This window comes from Leuciscus leuciscus (assembly GCF_965113295.1).
Source record: "Leuciscus leuciscus genome assembly, chromosome: 1".
Classification (NCBI taxonomy): domain Eukaryota; kingdom Metazoa; phylum Chordata; class Actinopteri; order Cypriniformes; family Leuciscidae; genus Leuciscus; species Leuciscus leuciscus.
In genome coordinates this window covers 19,357,757-19,371,575 of record NC_138725.1, presented here as the reverse complement: position 1 = coordinate 19,371,575, position 13,819 = coordinate 19,357,757, and the positions used below count along the sequence as shown (strand labels likewise).

At 41.0% G+C, this 13,819-nt stretch overlaps 3 protein-coding genes and 1 long non-coding RNA gene across 4 annotated transcripts in view; 1 reads left to right on the top strand and 3 right to left on the bottom strand.

The window, feature by feature from the left end:
- Window positions 1–13,819, bottom strand: part of LOC309509052 (uncharacterized protein) — a gene marked incomplete at its 3' end in the record, with an annotated part of 274,663 nt that overhangs the window by 87,296 nt on the left and 173,548 nt on the right. The window lies entirely within an intron of this gene.
- The window catches only part of LOC309500942 (uncharacterized protein), a 240,287-nt gene that overhangs the window by 149,749 nt on the left and 76,719 nt on the right, over window positions 1–13,819 (top strand). The window lies entirely within an intron of this gene.
- On the bottom strand, window positions 752–1,896 carry LOC309503474. The gene is made up of 4 exons (XR_014207656.1): window positions 1,764–1,896; window positions 1,626–1,689; window positions 1,467–1,544; window positions 752–1,396 (listed from the first exon to the last, which is right to left on the bottom strand). It is a non-coding gene; the product is annotated as an uncharacterized lncRNA (long non-coding RNA).
- LOC309509063 (uncharacterized protein) lies at window positions 4,240–6,782 on the bottom strand (the record flags this gene model as incomplete). The annotated part of the gene is made up of 3 exons (XM_082183576.1): window positions 5,817–6,782; window positions 4,342–5,433; window positions 4,240–4,247 (listed from the first exon to the last, which is right to left on the bottom strand). The coding sequence occupies exons 1-3, from the start codon at window positions 5,872–5,874 to the stop codon at window positions 4,240–4,242; spliced, it is 1,158 nt and encodes a 385-aa protein (XP_082039702.1). The 5' UTR covers window positions 5,875–6,782.

Genomic DNA, 13,819 nt, shown 5'->3' with positions numbered 1-13,819 from the left:
CTAATGCCATGTTATGAATGAAGTCCACTGATAAATCATGAATATCTAGATACTTTTCGCCTGCTTTTTAATTATTTTAATTCTATCACTTCTACTTGTTACTTGGGCTGAACAATTAACCACTTCCACCATAAAAGCAATGACATTTTTTTTTATCCACAATTAAGTCAGCACAAAAAGTGTCCTCTCGTCTCGGTGACCCCAAAACGAAAGCGCTGATTGGCTGATCCCCGTTACCCCGAACATAAATAGCAAGTCCTTCTTTACAATGTCTATGGTATTAAACATATTTGAAGTCAAATTTTGGTTTGTTCTAAAATTAGCAGAGATATGCAACTTTAGGTAATAATTAATAAATAAATTACTTTAAGGACTCAGTTTCATTAAGTACTGCATAATTAAAATGAAAGTACAGTGTAACTTTCGGTAATTACAGAGTACCTATAAAGTGCGTACCGTGTAAGTATAGGGGAATAATATGTAAAGTTTTGGGAATCAAGGGGTAACAACCAGGAAAATAGCAAATTATTTAGGCAAATTATTTAGACTAAGTATTTTAGAATCTTACTTTTGGGAGCAATTTAGCGAGTACATATGTGGCATGAAGCAGTAAGGGCTCTCAATAAATAATCTATCTTATGGTGATAATTGTCGACTACGCCACCCTGAATCAATCAGGGAATATCTAAATAACCCAGTAACAATCACTAGGTCACAGGTTCGTGTGTGCCAGGGAGGTCAGAGACATAAATGCAAATAATATAATAAGCAGTCTTTATTAATATACAAAAGTTAAAATGTTCTGCTTTAAAAAGGCGCCCAGCGCTACATTTAATGACACGTAACAAGAGAAATAACAGAGCAGTATGAAATGGCAGCACCAACACAGTCCTCTACCCACGAGGGTAGGAGGAGTCTCAAGAAAGGAAGGTTCAAACAAAACAATAAATGTACCAACCAACCAGGCTGAGTCGACCGGCGGAAGGACCACTTAATGGCTTTTCCAAAAGCGCAATCCTACTCACACACACATCACCGTGCACTTGGATCACACATGCAGGCACTTCAAAAGTGTCACCCACTGCAACACCAACACTTTTTCATACATTAACAGTCAGTCAGATTAACGTTATAACTTTGTCACTCTAGAAAGAAATTGTAACTCTGTCACTAAAAGGAAGGAAGTAGACAATACAAATCCTGTTGACGTGTTTGCTGGCCCATGGCGCGATCACAGCGCAAACCTGTGGTTCTTAAAATGGACTCAGGTTTATACGAAGTGCAATTACTGTGGTAACGAGAGGGAGATCGTGCTGAAGATCAGAGAAATGGTCCGAAGGACGAGCAAAAAGAACGGTCCGAAGGACGAGAGAGGAGACCCACGCCTCACGAAAACCTTAAAGGAAGCGAGATGTTACTAATGCTCATTTTACTACAATTTTCCAGCCATCTTACATAACACTTACCACAAGATGATATCCCTCATATATAATTCTCACAGGCTAACGTTACTGTTTACAGCATTCATCAAAACCGCAGATTAGCTGAAGGGTACAGGAAGCAACACATTAAAAAGTAACGTATAACCCACTAGACCGCCCTCAATCACTGAACACAGCACATACCTGAAGGGTGAGCAGACACTCACTGAGCTGATAAGTGCACCGTCGGAAAAGTGCTAAGAGAAAGCTACAATTTGAAGAGATGACAACATCAGTAGTGTTCTAAACACAGGATTTAAACCAGCCGCTACAATCACATACCTGAGCTTCCAGTGAATAACGCACGAGGGGGCGGAGCAAAGACGTGACGCATCTCAGGATACAGCCAACCCGCATTAAATAGACCATACTCCCCCCTGATAGGACACCACAACTGTCAATCATTTAACTAATCCTGTCACACATACACTGCACCTTTTTGTAATAATAGTGTATAAAAATACATAAAGGCTTTTTTTAAATTACGGGGTACATATCAGTGCATTTATAAAGTAGGCTAATTTGTTATTATTGCAAAGGTGCACTGATTAAGTTTCAAGGCAAGTAAAACTATTGCAACTTTTTTTTTTTATGCTGGGAAAATATACTCTTGTTCCATGTAGTTACAGGTAAAGTATGGCATTGCAGGCTGTAAATTAAAGTGGTGCTTCTTACCCTCTTGTTTCATGTAGTTACAGGGTAAGTACTATAAAAACACATGTACACACACACACAATCTGATATCACTCGGAAAACTTTATTTGAAAAACAACTTATTTCAAAACGGATTTACAGCAATTTGTTTCTCTTGCTTGGTTTCCTCCTCCTCTTGTTCCTCTTTGTCTTTTTCTTTCTTTCCACTGATGAATCATGAATCTTAAGAATGAATCCCATGACATGTCTCTTGCTATTCTGTATTATGTGTTAAAAGAAAATACAGAACAGAAATGTCCTCACCATTTACTCATCTTTTACCCTCATGTCAACCGAGTGTAACGGAGGCCAGCTAGTAGTTGCTGTGCGAGTAAACCTCACTCCTCTGATCTCAATAGACGCTCTAGCGACAGATGCTAGAGGCTGCTGATATTATTAAAGGGGGGGTGAAATGCTCATTTTCACTCAATCTCCTGTTAATCTTGAGTACCTATAGAGTAGTATTGCATCCTTCATATCTCCAAAAAGTATTTAGTTTTATTATATTTATAAAAGACAGATAGACTTTACTGAGTCTTTTTCTGGAAAAAAACGAGCGGCTGGGGGCAGGCGAAGCTAAAGCTGTGTGCTAACGCGCCACACTAACAACACAGAGACATTTGAAGCAGTTTTACCAGTTGTACTCACCGCCCGGTTCCAATCACGACCGCAAACCTTTATCATTGCGACTGCTCGATCCTTAAGCATTAGACGATCTGCAAATCCGTCGATCTGGGCTTTGTTTATAAAACAATCATCGTCGAAATGCAGGGAACAAAGTCTTACACAGCGGCGTTGATGCTCTGAAAAAACAAACTCCATCCACTGGTCCCTTAGCGCTGGGTTCTTTGGGAATATGTGCAGGGTTTTCTTGCCCTGGCAACCAAAAACCCTCTTCTTTTGGTGACATTGACTTCCAAAAACTGAGCAAAGCGCTTTGATGAGGTAACGCACTGCTTTCGCTCTCTCTCTCTCTTGCTCTGGTCTACGAGTGCGCGCCCGCGGTTCTTCTGGCAGAAGTGCCCCTAGGACCCATATAAGGAAATTCCGCCCCATCTTACGCGAAAAAAACTTTCCGAAACTTGTGACAAACCGGAAGGACAATTTTTGCCACAGAAATACTCCTTCAAACGTACAATTTAATTTTTGAAACTTTGTCCATGTTTAGCATGGGAATCCAACTCTTTAACAGTGTAAAAAAATCAGTATGCATGAAATAGCTTTTCCCTTTAAGTATAACTGTAGTTTTAAATATTCGGTCTACTGTTTTCCTACACTTTTTAGTTTTACAAATGGTTAAACAATCAATGTTTAGTTTAACAATCTTTTAAGGATGAACAAATCATGGTTTTTGTCATCACATTAAAAATAACATTAAAACTGGATAATATTAAAAAAATTAAAGAGCTGGAAAAAGTGTGAAGGAATTAGTGCTTGAATTTTACTCTCAAAAGGATGTACGAACCCTGAAATGAATAATGTAAAAACATTTGACTATTTCTGCCACAATACCATGGTTATAGTTAACATTACTACATTACATCCATAGGGATTATTGGTGATTTGTGGACTTAAAAGCCCTATTACTTAAAACTTCATGAACTTGTTCGTTCAAGGCACAAAGTTTCTCCTGGTTTCCAAGTCAGTGCCCATTATTTACTCACCCTCAAGTCATCCTAGGTGTGTATGACATTCTTCTTTTAGACAAATACTATCAGTTATATTAAAAAAAATGTCCTGACTCTTCAAAGCTTTATAATGGATTATAATGACTTTCCATTTACTTGCAGTCTAGAGCCCTGTATAGTGCTTTATTTCTGCTTTTACATGAGCGCCACCTACTGTCAGAGAGCGCAAGTTTAATAGATATCAATCAATCAACAAAATGTCCTGTGCTCACCTCACACCGGCTATAGGTGGAGAGGAGAGATTTGGCTATAGAGTGATGCGTGTCTAACTTACACAGAAGAGACTTTGTTGCTCAGCACATGAAAATAAATTACTTACTGTGATTTCAGACTGAGGTGATGTGGTTTCTCCACTGTATGGATCTTCATGTGACGCTTCAGGTCACTTTTAACAGAGAAACTCTTTCCACACTGATCACACATGTGCGGCTTCTCTCCAGTGTGGATCCTCTCATGTCTTTTCAGAGATGATGACTGACTGAATCTCTTGTCACAGTGTGAACACTTGTAAGGTTTTTCTCCAGTGTGAATTCTCTTGTGCCGTTTTAAACTGTTCGCTGCAGTAAAAGTCTTCTCACACTCAAAGCACATGTACTCTCTCACACCAGTGTGAGTTTTCTCATGTCTATGTAAATATGCCAGCTGTGAAAAACTCTTTCCACACACAGAACATGAATGTGGCTTCTCCTTCATATGAACTGTCAGGTGTGTCTTCAGGTGTGATGCACAGATAAATGTTTTTCCGCATTGATCACATGTGTACGGCTTCTCTCCAGTGTGGATCCTCATGTGTCCTTTAAGGTGTGAAGATTGACTGAAATCTTTCCCACATTTATCACACTTAAACGGCTTCCCTCCAGTGTGGATCCTCATGTGTCGCTTCAGGTCACTTTTAAAAGCAAAACTCTGTCCACACTGATCACACGTGTGCGGCTTCTCTCCAGTGTGGATCATCTCATGTGTTTTCAGATGTGATGATCGACTGAATCTCTTGTCACAGTGTGAACACTTGTAAGGTTTTTCTCCAGTGTGAATTCTCTCGTGCCGTTTTAAACTGTTCGCTGTAATAAAAGTCTTCTCACACTCAAAGCACATGTACTCTCTCACACCAGTATGAATGTTCTCATGTCTATGTAAAGTTTGACGCCGTGAAAAACTCTTTCCACACGCAGAACATGAGTGTGGCTTCTCCTTCGTATGAACTCTCAGGTGTTTCTTCAGGTCTGATGCACAGATAAATGTTTTGCTGCATTGCTCACATGAGAACGGCTTCTCTCTGGTGTGGATCCTCATGTGAATCTTAAGGTTTGCTAATTGACTGAAACTATTCCCACATTTATCACACTTAAACGGCTTCTCTCCAGTGTGAATTCTCATGTGAAGCTCAAGACCATGTTTGCGTGTGAGACTCTTTCCACACTGAGTGCAGGTGAAAGATTTCTTGGCTCTTCTTTTCTTAAAAAATGTCTTTTTAGTCTTTGAGCGACTCAAAGGTTTTTCTCCAGGTTTGACATGAAGTTCCTCCTTCACTTCACTCAGTTCTTCACTCTCCTCACTCTCTTCCATCAGGTCTGACATGAAAGAAAAATGTATTAAATAAAATTTTCAGTACATCAAAATAATTCATTGAAAGAAATATACATTGAAAGGACATGAAAGTGAGCCCTAAAGTAATAGCATAATTTGATGCCTTTTTATTTTATTATTATAAAATATATAATAATTTGATGCCTTTTATTATTTATCAGTTAAAATAGTATTAGCTTGATCTGATGTTGATAATCAATATAAAAATGTCTCAAACCTCCTTTTACTGAACATTTGTTGAAGAAAAACCCAGAACATTCTGTACCATTTCATAGTTTAACTGTTTATCTAAAAGTGATGAAGTGCTTGAATGTTTCTAACATGAATGTTCTTCAGCATCATGAATGAATGAAGAATAAACACCAACCTCTTTGTTCTTCAGGATCTTCAGTGTGTTTCATTCTGCAGGGTTCTGGATCACTCATGTTCTCACTGTCCTCTTTAATAAACTCAGTCTTTGCAGATTTCAGCTCTTCCTGATGCTCTGATGCTCGACTTCACTTGAAGCTGATGGGAATTTACAGCATTTATTGGAGAATTTATGTGGGAGGAGCTTCACTGACCATGTGATTGATGTGGGAGGAGCTTCGTTGATGATGCAATTGGTGTGGGAGGAGCTTCACGGATCTGCCCAAAATCTAAAATATATCAGTTACTGAGTTTGTTTTTATACTAAATGACACTTCTATGCAACAAATAAATGGCACTTCTAAAACATAATGATCATTTGCAGAATGCATTTTTATAAATTGATTATATGTCCTTGAAACTTCACATGAATGTGGTAAATATATCTTCCAATTGTTATTTCTAAAACATTATCGAATCTTTGAGATTGATATTTATTTTACTAAAAACGTTTTGAATTATCAATGTCTGTTCACACTAGACTTTTCCTTGCACTGACTTCCATTCATACGCATGTGAAAGTGGGGCACCAGAAACACAAGCTCAAGTGAACAACCCTGTGAGAAATAATTCATTCATTATTTGTATTGCTAATCCTAACATTATTCTGTTTCTTCATTAAAATACAGGTATCTAGAAATAAATAAAAGAATATTTAAATTCTTCCAAATATGAATAATGGTAAGAAAAACAGTTAAAATCATAAACACAGAAATAAATGTACATATAGTAAACAACAATTATACCCTCAGTCTGCTGACACCAATGAAATGAGCTTTAAGTGTCAATTTAAAGGAGATGTGAAGACATCAGCATAATAAATGAGGTGAAAACAGGAACTATTGTCATTAAAAATAAAGAGTGTTTTCAGCATATCTGTTAATATTGATGAGCCTCAGACTATCAACAGTCATTCAACAAGCCATTCAGGATCATCAGCAGATCATCTCACTTTATTCTGAGTGTTTGCTGTTAGAAACACATTATTTGAGTCAGGATACATGATAAAAGCCTGTAAAACTGCTCCATTGAAAGACAATACTGTTATTTCTCACACTATGACATGGATAAAACATCAATAACACAAAACAATGACACTCATATTCCTCAACCACTACAGATTACAGCAGCATAATGTCCAAATTAATCTAAATATATAGTTTGATCTTATAATAACTACATTAAATCACTACACAGTAAATTTGAAATCCGGAAATCAACACCAATATACTTAATTTCAACACTTTAAAAGTGTAAATATGGGAACAACCCTCAAAGTGTTAGTTCGATACTTTCAAGACTGTTGCCTCTCGCAACACCGACACAGAATTACAACATGAACACTAAGAGAGTAAAATATGAACACCAATTCTGCATTACCTACTTTAAAGAACTGTAAAATACACTGACAAATCATGTAATCTGAAAAAAATAAATTCACTTTGAAATAAACACATCAGTTTATATTACTCTTTCAAAACAATCCAGAAATTTAAATTGTAACCTTAGTCTGGGATCATAAAAGTGGTTTTCTCAAAGTAGAAATTAAAATAATAACATTTTATATGAGCAGAAACTGAAAAAGATCAGATAAAGATCACCACAAAGCACTATTGTTCCCAGAGTAAAACACTATTCATATTTAGTATTGATTTAAAAGAGAACTCCGGTCAATTTTAACATTGAGCTATTTTTTTTTGTAAATTTGGACAAAAATCGGTGTTGCCTACACTGTGTTATCCTCTTTTTAAAATTTGCACCCTGTTGACTTCAATGGATGATGTGTCATTACAAGTGCTCAGCCATGTGAGTGATTCCTTCAGAGTGAACAGGGGTGAATCTGACACCAGTAGATGTGAAAGATATGTATAAAAATTATGTTTATTCAGCCAGCGCTCATACCTGTATTTACATCCTGTTTTCGGTTGAAGTCCACAGTAGTCGATTGTCGAGTTCGGGCGCATGATCATAGGTAACTAAACCTTCTACCGCTTTTTCGGGGCCGGGTCACGGGGGCAGCAGTCTAAGCAGGGATGCTCAGACTTCCCTCTCCCTCGACACTTCCTCCAGCTCTTCCGGGGGGACACAGAGGCGTTCCCAGGCCAGCCGGGAGACATAGTCTCTCCAGCGTGTCCTAGGTCTTCCCCGGGGTCTCCTCCCGGTGGGACATGCCCGGAACGCCTTCCCAGGAAGGCGTCCAGGAGGCATCCGGAAAAGATGCCCGAGCCACCTCAACTGACCCCTCTCGATGTGGAGGAGCAGCGGCTCTACTCTGAGCTCCTCCCGAGTGACCGAGCTTCTCACCCTATCTCTAAGGGAGCGCCCAGCCACCCTGCGGAGAAAGCTCATTTCGGCCGCTTGTATCCGGGATCTTGTCCTTTCGGTCATGACCCAAAGCTCATGACCATAGGTGAGAGTAGGAATGTAGATTGACCGGTAAATCGAGAGCTTCGCCTTGCGGCTCAGCTCCTTCTTCACCACGACAGACCGGTACAGCGACCGCATTACTGCAGAAGCTGCACCGATCCGTCTGTCAATCTCCCGTTCCATCCTTCCCTCACTCGTGAACAAGACCCCAAGATACTTGAACTCCTCCACTTGAGGCAGGAACTCTCCACCAACCTGAAGCGGGCAAGCCACCCTTTTCCGACTGAGGACCATGGCCTCGGATTTGGAGGTGCTGATTCTCATCCCGGCCGCTTCACACTCGGCTGCAAACCGTCCCAGTGCATGCTGGAGGTCCTGGTTTGATGAGGCCAACACGACCACATCATCCGCAAAGAGCAGAGATGAAATCGTGTGGTCCCCAAACCTGACACCCTCCGGCCCCTGGCTGCGCCTAGAAATTCTGTCCATAAAAATTATGAACAGAACCGGTGACAAAGGGCAGCCCTGCCAGAGTCCAACACGCACCGGGAACAAGTCTGACTTACTGCTGGCAATACGAACCAAGCTCCTGCTCCGGTCGTACAGGGACCGGATAGCCCTTAGCAAAGGGCCCCGGACCCCATACTCCCGGGGCACCCTCCACAGGCCACCGCGAGGGACACAGTCGAATGCCTTCTCCAAATCCACAAAGCACATGTGGATTGGTTGGGCAAACTCCCATGAACCCTCCAGCACCCTGTAGAGGGTATAGAGCTGATCCAGTGTTCCACGACCGGGACGAAAACCACACTGTTCCTCCTGAATCCGAGGTTCTACTATCGGCCGGTTTCTCCTCTCCAGTACCCTGGCGTAGACTTTCCCAGGGAGGCTGAGAAGTGTGATCCCCCTATAGTTGGAGGACACCCTCCGATCCCCCTTCTTGAAAAGAGGGACCACCACCCCGGTCTGCCAGTTCAAAGGTACTGTCCCCGACCGCCACGCGATGTTGCAGAGGCGTGTCAGCCAAGACATCCCCACGACATCCAGAGACTTGAGGTACTCAGGGCGGATCTCATCCACCCCCGGTGCCTTGCCACCAAGGAGTTTCTTGACTACCTCGGTGACTTCAGCTTGGGTGATGGACGAGTCCGCCTCCGAGCCCTCAGCCTCTGCTTCCTCAATGGAAGACGTGACGGCGGGATTGAGGAGATCCTCGAAGTATTCCTTCCACCGTCCGGTGATATCCCCAGTCGAGGTCAACAGCTGCCCACCTCCACTGTAAACAGCATTGGTAGGGCACTGCTTCCCCCTCCTGAGGCGCCGGACGGTTTGCCAGAATCTCTTCGAGGCCGACCGATAGTCCTTCTCCATGGCCTCACCGAACTCCTCCCAGGCCCGAGTTTTTGCCTCCACAACCACCCGGGCTGCAGTCCGCTTGGCCCGTCGGTACCCATCAGCTGCCTCAAGCCAGCCAGGCCTGATAGGACTCCTTCTTCAGCTTGACGGCATCCCTTACTTCCGGTGTCCACCACCGGGTTCGGGGATTGCCGCCTCGACAGGCACCGGAGACCTTACGGCCACAGCTCCGAGTGGCCGCGTTGACAATGGAGGTGGAGAACTTGGTCCACTCGGACTCAATATCTCCAGACTCCCTCGGGATCTGGTCGAAGCTCTGCCGGAGGTGGGAGTTGAAGATCTCTCTGACAGGGGATTCGGCCAAGCGTTCCCAACAGACCCTCACAGTACGTTTGGGTCTGCCGAGTCTGTCCAGCTTCCTCCCCCGCCATCGGATCCAACTCACCACCAGGTGGTGATCAGTTGACAGCTCCGCCCCTCTCTTCACCCGAGTGTCCAAGACATATGGCCGGAGGTCGGATGAAACGACTACAAAGTCGATCATCGACCTCCGGCCTAGGGTGTCCTGGTGCCATGTGCACTGATGGACACCCTTATGCTTGAACATGGTGTTTGTTATGGACAAGCTGTAACTAGCACAGAAGTCCAATAACAGAACACCACTCGGGTTCAGATCACGCCCCTCCAGGTGTCACTGTCGCTGCCCACGTGGGCGTTGAAGTCCCCCAGTAGAACGATGGAGTCCCCAGTCGGAGCACTTTCCAGCACCCCTCCCAGAGACTCCAAGAAGGCCGGGTACTCTGCACTGCCGTTCGGCCCGTAAGCACAAACGACAGTGAGAGACCTATCCCCGGTCTTATTTCAGAAACTTTAGTTTTTTGTTTTTTCAATAACCACGCATAAACATTATTCTCTCAAAAATGCAGACATGTACATTCTTGTTGCTCACATATTATGGTAGCCCTGTTTGTGCTAAATAGTGTGTAATTTTTTTTTGCCATTACTATGTTTATAAGCAACTGAAAAAAGCACAAATGTCAGGGCATGTCAGAACATCTCAAGGACCCCAAAAACACCTCAGACCCCAGAGGGTTAAAGCAGACACTTTATGTGTCAAAATATATGTTTTCTGACCTTCGTCAGCTCCAGCGGCAGATGATGATAGTGAGGACGGAGGATCAGGAGAGAGATGAGAGAGTGTAGAGTCCGCGGTAAGCAGAACTAGCCTACTTTCAAAACACTTCGGCTATGTCATGAGTGTAGGAACCCATAACCCAGTTACAGATTATTTCCACATATGCATAGTTGACGATTACCGCAATTCACTAGAAATTTAATGAGATGCGTTTGTAAACCATGTTTTCCGCCAAAATAAAAGCTTGATGCAGTTTGTGTCAAAATAAAAGATCATGTGCTTATCTCTTTCAAGTATAGAAACTGGTACAAAACTAATTATGAAAGTTTATTTTATTTTTTAGTGCATTTGTTTTACAAAATATGGCTATTACTGTCATTGGATTAATATTATAACTATTATGTAGTAGGTGTAATGTAAATAGACACTGTAACTAAAAGAGGTTTGAATTTTTCTTTGTTTAATTTGCACTCTGAATATGGGTGAGCTTTTAATTTTGAACTCTCAAAGTGCACCAGATTGATGAATTTAACATTAAAATGCACAAATTGCACGGGCATGCCCCCGAACCCCCCTAGAAGGACCGAGGTCCAACCACCACAGTTTTACCAAAAATCCTGTAAGAAACACTTGTATTGCTATGCCAACGCAGCTTATAGCTTGTTTTAGGATTCATCACTGTGGATTATAGTTCGACTGTATTAATAAATGTCAAATTTTTACTTATTTCATCTGTTAACTCTCACTCGTTCCTATACTCACTCATGACATGGCATTAGTGGTTTTAATGAATAGGAGTTGGTATGCATATAATTAAGGGCGTGCAAAGATGGGTGGTGTTTATGATCATATAGTGGGCCGGTCTGGGCCAAAATGCACGGGCCGTTTTTTTGTCCCAGTCCAGCCCTGCACCCATCCCCGCCCCCTTTCACTCGCACTCCCAAGAAAGTGAGCTGTGGTTGTCAGGGAGCGGGAGATGATGTCTGCAAAATCTTCAGTAATAAAATTCGCCTACAAAAATCATAAAGAATATATTTGTAAAACAACATCGATTCCAGAAGAAAGCATACAGCTTCTTGTAAATTCTTGCAGTGCTTCACTTTCAGAGACGGTGGGGACTAAGTTACGTCAAACTTTTATCGTCACTTGGAAAGGAAGCACAAAGAAAGGTAAGCTAATGTTATGTGTACCCAATAGCTGGGTTAAAAATATTGGGTCGTTCTGTTGGGTTATTCGGCTCATTTATTGGGTTGTTTCTATAACAACGCAGCCCGTTAGGTTAAAATTCAAATTTCAACGGTTGATCCCCGCAGCTAACAGAAGATACACGGGTGAGTTAATATTACACTATACAGTATATTGTATACATGTTTGTTTGTTTTTTCGTTATAAAGTGACTTTAAGCTCTTACATAGTATTATTGCCGCTTTTTTTAAAATGTTCAGCCAATTATTTCCATGTTTATATCTCCCATTTGACTGCTTTTTGTCCGCTATCTGCGACTAACGACACCAATATAGCATATAGCCAGCCAATTTCTTAATACTTGGTTGTGATACTCTTCCTAACTTTCTATGTTCTTTCCCATTCTTTTTGGGAAAGTTATTCATATTTTCATATATTAACCGACGCGCTCGGCTTCAAGACCCAGCAGAAGCCTGGTCCATCCATCCAGTGTTGCAGTCACTTAACGTTACAGGAAGAAGGTATGCTGAGTTATATAAAGGCCTATATTGTAGCGCAAATGTTTACTTGTTTTATCCCAACTACAGTGTGCATTTAAAATACTACAAAGTGTTAAACTAGGGTGACCATACGTTCTCTTTTTCCCGGACATGTCCTCTTTTTGGACCTAAAAAAATGCGCCCGGCCGGGACACCATTCATTGTGTGCGTTTTTGCATTGCTTTAGATCGCGCCTTCTCGCGCCATTGTTCGGTCGGTCATGTAGTACGTAACGCAAAACATTGGTCAAACTGCACCACGGCTTGTCAACAGTGGCACATGGCTCCTGAACTGCGTTAAAAAAGAGCCCAAATGTAATTTCACAAACTATTTACCGAGACATTTCCCGTGTTCCCGATTAAAAGCCTGAAATATGGACACCCTAATTAAACATTTTATCTATACAACTCTATAAAGATTAAAAGTTATAAAATATAACTATGACTCAATAAGATAGTAAGTTAATAGCCAGTTAAGTAACATAACACTTTTCAGATCTTTTCTATTGTCACTGACAATAGGCTTTATTTTTGTTAATTCACTTTATATTAACTAAACTTTTTTTTACACAGGAAGCTATGGATTCATGTAAGGGAAACACCTCAGAAGTGGAACCTTGAAACATTAATCGACAGATTTGCAGGTGAGAGATAATGTAACAAGCATATAGCAGCATCACTAATATAGTGAAACCTTTTTTGACTTCATGAAAATTAGAACTTAGGCCTAATGAAGGATAATAAATTATTCAAATGACACCTCTCCTTAAAGGAGTAGTCCACCAAAATGTTTTAAATCGGTCATAATTTTCTCACCATGTCCCTACTAACCTGTATGAATTTCGTTCTTATTTGGAACACAATTCCCAAGAGTTTTTTTTTTTTTTTACATCAATAAATCCAAAATAAACCAGAACATTTTCACACAGAAATAAAGCCTTGAGTCACAAATGCATTTTGGGACAAACATGCTTGCTCATACATGCACACAAACATGCATTTGTATAGAACAGCCTCAAATGCACATAAAGGGGTGAGACCTAACACCCACACAAACACAAATGCAGTGCACACACATGCATACACAACTTCATTTCTGCTAATTGGTGTTGGTTTTATATACACATTTTTAAATATTTTTTTTAATTTAAAATTATTTTTTTTCAGCATTTGGTTCATTAAAATTAATATAATTTGACAATCAAAACTCTACATCTTTTCTTTTAGTGGCATTTAAGTTATATTTTTGCAAATTTGTGGTGTTATTGCAAAACCAGACAATTTTAAAACACCTCAAATAATAATTGTTATTTGTTATTTGTCATTTGTTGATACAGCCTGTAGGTGCATCATTTATGACAACACGTTTTGGGTAATATTT